The 6,627-nt window shown below is 51.6% G+C and overlaps 1 protein-coding gene across 1 annotated transcript in view; it reads left to right on the plus strand.

Annotated features, from left to right (window-relative positions):
* Nucleotides 1-4,439: 4,439 nt before the first annotated feature.
* ACSF2 (acyl-CoA synthetase family member 2) overlaps nucleotides 4,440-6,627 on the plus strand; it is a 54,629-nt gene continuing 52,441 nt past the window's right edge. Inside the window, 3 exon segments of the mRNA XM_011959959.1 lie at nucleotides 4,440-4,605; nucleotides 5,117-5,139; nucleotides 5,142-5,187. Coding sequence (XP_011815349.1) covers nucleotides 4,469-4,605; nucleotides 5,117-5,139; nucleotides 5,142-5,187 — 206 coding nt within the window. The 5' untranslated portion in view covers nucleotides 4,440-4,468.

Raw genomic sequence — 6,627 nt, forward strand, 5'->3', positions numbered from 1 at the left:
TTTTCAGACTGAGTCTTGCTCTGTCACCTAAGCTGGAGTGCAGTGGCGTGATCTCGGCTCACTGCAACCTCTGCCTCCCAGGTTTGCGCCATTCTCCTGTCTCAGTCTCCCGAGTAGCTGGGACTACAGGTGCCTGTCACCACACCCGGCTAATTTTTTATATTTTTAGTAGAGACAGCATTTCACTGTGTTAGCCAGGACAGTCTCGATCTCCTGACCTTGTGATCCGCCGGCCTCGGCCTCCCAAAGTGCTGGGATTACAGGCGTGAGCCACTGCAACCAACCGAAAATAGCTTTTTTAACAAAAGCCTGTTCTCTGCCCTCACTGTTCCTCCCACTGCCATACCCCAAAGTTTTTTTAAAAGTTGTGGAAAAATAGACATAAATAAAATATATCATTTTAGCCATTTTTAGGGGTACAGTTCAGTGGCATTAAGTATATTCACATTGTTACACAACCATTACCACCATCCATCTCCAAAACCCTTTCATCCTCCTAAACTGAGACTCTACACCCATTAAACAAATAATAACTCCCCATTCTCCACCCCACACACCTCACCCCTGGCAACCACCATTCCACTTTGTCTCTATGAATTTGACTACTTGAAGTGTCGCATATGAATGGAATCATACAGTATTTATTCTTTTGTGTTTGGCTTATTTCACTTAGCACAATGAGTTCAAGGTTCATGTGGCTTGTAGCATGTGTCGGAATGTCCTTCCTGTTTTGAAAGCTGAATAGCATTCCGTTGTATGGATATACCGCATTTATTTATCCATTCAATCATTGATGAATATTTGGGTTGTGTCTGTCTTTTGGCTATTGGGAATAATTCTGTTGTGAACGTTGGTACACAAATGTTTGTTGGAGTCCCTACTTTCCATTATTTTGGGTATATACCCAGAAGTAGAATTGCTGGATCATATAACTCATTTTGAATTTTTTGAGGAACCACCATACCATCCATTGCGGTGGCCCCATTTTACATTCCCACACCAATGCACACGTGTTCAATCTCTCCACATCCCCATCAATACTTGTTATTTTCTGGTTTTTATTGTGGGTGTTCTTTTTCTTTTTTTTTTTTTTGAGACAGGGTCTTGCTCTGTCACCCAAGCAGGAGTGCAGTGATGTGATCTCAGCTAACCACAGCCTCAACCTCTTGGGGTCAAGCGATCCTTCTGCCTCAGTCACGCACCATCACGCTCACATAATTTTTGTACTTTTTGTATAGGCAGTTTCTCACTTCATTGCCCAGGCCTGTCTCAAATTTCTGGACTCAAGTGATCCACCCACCTTGGCCTCCAAAAGTGCTGCGATTACAAGCGTGAGCACCCGCACCCGGCCTGTTGCTGTTTTTAAATAACAACCATCCTAATGCATGTGAGGATGGTTTTGATCTGAATTTTTTGAGTACCTTCTCAAGTGCTTATTGCCCATCTGTATATCTTCTTTGGAGACATATTTCTTTTTTTTTCTTTTTTTGAGACAGAGTCTCGCTCTGTCGCCCAGGCTGGAGTGCAGTGGCGGGATCTCAACACACTGCAAGCTCTGCCTCCCGGGTTCAAGCCATTCTCCTGCCTCAGTCTCCCAAGAAGCTGGGACTACAGGCGCCTGCCACCATGCCCAGCTAATTTTTTCTTTTTCTTTTTTTTTTTTAGTAGAGACAGGGTTCAACGTGTTAGCCAGGATGGTCTCAATCTCCTGACCTCGTGATCCGCCCGTCTCGGCCTCCCATAGTGCTGTGACTACAGGCTTGAGCCACCGCGCCTGGTCGCTACTATAGTTTTATTATTATTTTTGTACATAATGACATATCCCTTTATTTTTATCTTATAGTCTGCCCCGCCCCTTCCCTCTCAACTACTAACAGATGTAACTTCCAAGGTTAGTGATACTTACATTTACATTCTGTTCTGTAACTGTGACTAGGTCTTCTGTACTTTATTCATAGGTTGATGTTACAAATGAAAAAAAAATCAATAAATGGTATTTTCATTTTGAGCCTGCTTTTGAAGCACAGAAGCAGGACATGGGCAAAGGGGCGGGAACAAGGGCTTTCTCATCGTAGCCAATGGCATGAGCCAAACTACAGGGACCATAAATCATGCAAGTCACTTGCAGCATAAAGGAGATGTGATGGCTCAGGCAGAAGGCCCCTTGGAGAGCAATGGGGAATTGAATTGGTTAAAGGGAAGGAAGGGCACTTGGAGGGCCTGGATGGCCCACTGCCCTGCTTCCCACTCCCCTATACTAGCCCAAGAATGCTGGATCAACATGATTCCCCCACCATGGCTCACAGACTTCCCCACCAGCCATCCTGACTTTCTCCCAGCCTTCCTCCCCATCCACAGAACCAGTGCCTACCAGGGCTTTGCAGAAATAAAACAATTCCCCCTCCTAAAAAAGGTTTGCAATTCCTAACACAGAGGAAGGTCTTAGAGTGAAGACACGAGAGGAAGGAGAGGATGGAGGAAGAAACAATCACTGAAAACTGGCCAACTACCAGTTCTGTGCCACCTACTCAATTCTTATCCAGCCCTCTGAGTGAAGTTGGTATTATGATCCCCATTTGATAGATAGTGAGGCTGGAGAGGTCCCGTGACTTGCCCAAAGCCACAAAGAGACTACGGGCAGAGCTTTGGCCTATGTTTAAGAGGCTGAACCTCTTTAGGATTCAGTTTCTTTATCCATAAAAACAAAGACACATTCCAAGGCATGCCTGTTCCTTGCAGGGTGTTTGTGAGGGTCAGAGAAAATGTCCTTGAAGAGCCTGGCATGCACAAGATACCCTGAAACTGGTGGCTACGATGCCACGGCCTGTGCACCTAGGAAGAGTCAGGAAAGCCCAGTGTCTTGAAAAGCTGAGGCTGGAGCAAAGTTTAAGGAGGAACTCACTTCTCTCCTGCTCTAGGACTGACCCTCAATCTAGCCAGGAGAGTAGAAGGACCTACAAGATCAGTACCTACCCCTCATGTCATAGGCCAAGAGAGGCACAACGGTTTACCCAGGGTCACCAAGCAAGCTAGAGGCTGAGCCTGCCAGTCAGGGCTGGGACCCTAGACTTGTGAATGCCCCAGCCCTCCACATTCCCTGGTCCGCTATCAAAGAATTAGTCTAATTAGGAAGGCACACCCTTGCAGGCCCAGCCTCCTGTGATCTCTTTGTTTCTCTGTCTCTTCCAGCCCCAACCCCACAGAAACTGAAGTGTGTGGACCCTCCCTAGGAACCGGGGTTCCAGGAAGGATTTGAGGTCATGCTCAAGATCATAAAGAGGCTCAGCGTGGACTCCTTCTCATGACCGAAATGGAGCCAGAGTTCCCAGCTAAGGGCAAAGGTCACCTCAGGCCAGGCTCCACTCTCAGCCACCCCTTCTGCCTGGCAGAGTTTACTTCATCTCCTCACGTCAGGAGAGGGGAGGTCACACTGCCAGGGCCTTTGCCTCGTTCTTCTCCAGCTCCTTCTCTAGAGGAAGAGTCATGGCTAGCCCGAGGCAGTGTGGACCCGGAACAGGCATAAACTGTGCTACTCTTTGGTGCTCAATGCCACCTTTCCTAGCCAGGAGCAAAGCAGGATTATCACCTTCTCTGTCCCGCAGCTCGTGCATGTCTTAGTACCCCACCCACCCCTGGAACTCAGGAACCCTATGGAGGGGCATAGGGTTGCTTTCCATTCACACCTAGGGCAGCACAGGGAACTGTGCCACAGGCCCCAAGACAGGCAGATGGAGGATGAAATACACAGGTCCCAGTCCCCGAGGCCACCTTACGTGCCCGGCCCCCAACCCTGTGCAGGTCAAGGCAGAGGCGGCCGAGGAGGGATGGGAGGATGCCTCGTGTGAGATGGTGTACAATTGGTGTACCTTCTGAAGCTGACATCTGGCCTCAGCTGGGACTCTGGCGCCAGCGGGCTCGCAGGGGGCTCACCCGTGACACCCTTTGTCCCGGCTGCCTCCCCACCCCCGCGGGCCCTCTGCTCCAGCTGGCATGCCTCAAGTGCGCTTCGCGCCTGCTCCTTTGGCCCCTGGCTTGCAAGCAGCGGGGCCAGCACGTGACCCGAGCGCTAAAGGGGGCAGGGGATGGACGGATCTTGACCTCGCCATCCGGCCCCGCACCGATGTGCGGCTGGCTCTCCCTCTGGGAAATCAACAAACGTTTGCGCCTCTAACATCCAGGCCCCTGAGAATGGTCGCGAGGAAGATCTGTCACGGACTGCAGCTGGGGCCTTCGGATCCAGAGGAAACCAGGGCTATTCTTCGAGGGTGGGAGGGGGAGGGTCGCGGGGTCCGAGGGGAAGGTGGCCCCGCGCGAAGTCGCCACCGCCGCGCCTCGCTCCGCCCCGCCGGCCGAGACCGAGTCCGCCGCACCCCATAGGCAGAGGCCACCCTCCCCGCCTCCCCGCCTGCTCCGCGCCCGCCCCGCCCCGGCTCACTTTAAAAGTTTACTCGGGCCGGGACGCTGGGCGATGCGAGCCACTGCAGCCTACGTCGGGATGCTGCGCCTGGGGAGAATGTGCGCCGGGAGCCCGGGGGTGCTGGGGGCCCGGGCCGCCCTCTCTCGGAGTTGGCAGGAAGCGAGGTTACAGGCTGTCCGCTTCCTCAGGTACTGGCCCCCCCGCGGGAAGAGAGGGGGCGGGGCAGTTCCCTGGGAGAGGAACTTGGAGGTCCCGCCGAGCTTCGGAAGCCCCACCTCTGGACGAGTGCACCGGGGGAAAGGTACCCGCCCCTCACCCGCCCCCTACCAGCACCTAGGCAATAGGAAAAGCTGGCTTGGCCTGGTGGACTTGGCAGGGGGCTTTGGTTGGTGGCTGCAGGGACTTCGAGTTCTGGTCCAAGACTCTCGATTCTTTCTCCTTTATGGGCACAGAGGGCAAGGAGTGTGGGCTTTAAGGAGAATATTCCGATGGGGAGGGGCAAGGGCCAAGGCCTAGGCTGTACGCCCAGGCCACTGCCTCTGAGTTGGAATCCCTTCATGGGCAAACTTGGGGATCAGCCCCATTCTCCCCGACCCAGGCCACTAAACTTAGCAGTCTCCTCTCTCCTCATCAGCTGCTCACTAACATGGCTTTCATTCTTTGCTGCCTGCTCCTGGGCCTATTTTCTTCTGTCCTCAGTGCAAGGGGTGGGATGGAAACTGGCAGAGGATTTCAGTTCCCAGTAGTTTCACTGCCTCTGCAGCAGCACAGTAAGTAAAGCTGCCTTCCGGTGTGACCAGTCCCTGGGAGGACCCCGTGAGATGGCAAATGTGAAAGTGCTTGAGTCACAGAGAGCAGGCTGCCACCAATGCTATCAGTGCTGTTAGCTTCAGCAGCACCACTGGGGAGCCCCGTGCACCACTGAGCCTGTCCTACCACTCAACGAGGACAGATACTAAGTCTGTGGTCAGGACACCACTTTCAACAACATCAGATGGGGTGTGGGCCTGGACGTGGAAAAAGGAGAAGTCAGAACAAAGCTGTGTCTCAGAGAACTAGATTTGTTTTTGTTTTTAAAAAGGCTAAGCAGGAAGAGTTGGAGGGACATGCAGACTCCTTTTTCGCTGGAACTCCAAGATCACAATTTTTGAACTTGCTGATTCCTGAATGCTAGAAAGCATGCAACGCCTTAACATCACTCTGCCTAATTTGCTGAGAAAACTAAGTGGATCAAGGCTGGTCAGTAGATGAGATTGAGAGGACAGTGGGGTCCTCTTCCCAGTGACCCTGGGAAGTCACTCACTGCTTCCCAGGATCTCCCTAGACAAGTTCAGCCCTCCCCTGACCCCCTAGTCTCTTAAGCTTCTCCTCTGGACTCATGGGTGCCCCCTCAGGCTGGGAGGACTCTAAGGAAAGTTACTCCCCAACGTGTGCATATTTTATCATACTAAATCAGACCAAAGGGGAGTCTCTCAGCCTACTCTGGCTCAGGAGACTGCCTAATGCAAAACAAACAAAGTAATAAATAAACAAATAATAAATCAGGCCCCATGGCAACATTCCTGACCTTTGACTTTTTTGTCTATAAACAAACTAGGTCACTTACCTGCTACAGCCCTGGGGCCTCTGAGAGCACCAAGCTTCAGAGAAATTCTTATTGCTGTGTCAGGAGGAGACTCGTTTATCCAGAGAGCTGATTTTCTGAGTATTTGGCCTACCTCCTTTCTGCCCCTTCCACTCCCTTGTGCTTGTACCCGTATTGGCTAACTGTGGTGGTTTTACCTGATTTCTCTCCCACTTTCCACTTCAGAAGCCTCAGGGCTCAGGCCGGGCATGGTGGTTTATGCCTGTAATCTCAGCACTTTGAAAAGCAGAGGTGGTAGGATCACTTGAGCCCAGGAGTTCGAGGCTGCATTGAGCCATGATCATGCCACTGCACTCTAGCCTGGGCAGCAGAGCAAAACCTAGACTCAAAAAATAAAAATAAAGGCTGCGTGAGTGGCTCATTCCTGTAATCCCAGCACTTTGGGAGGCCCAGGTGGGTGGGTCACTTGAAGTCAGGAGACCGGTTTGGCCAACATGGTAAAACCCGTTTCTACTAAAAATACAAGAATCAGCCAGGCGTGGCCTGTAATACCAGCTACTAGGGTGTCTGAGGCAAGAGAATTGCTCCAACCTGGGAGGCGGCGATTGCAGTGAGCCAAGACTGC

This window comes from Colobus angolensis, unplaced genomic scaffold, assembly GCF_000951035.1.
Source record: "Colobus angolensis palliatus isolate OR3802 unplaced genomic scaffold, Cang.pa_1.0 Scaffold50, whole genome shotgun sequence".
In the NCBI taxonomy this organism is placed as follows: Eukaryota; Metazoa; Chordata; class Mammalia; order Primates; family Cercopithecidae; genus Colobus; species Colobus angolensis.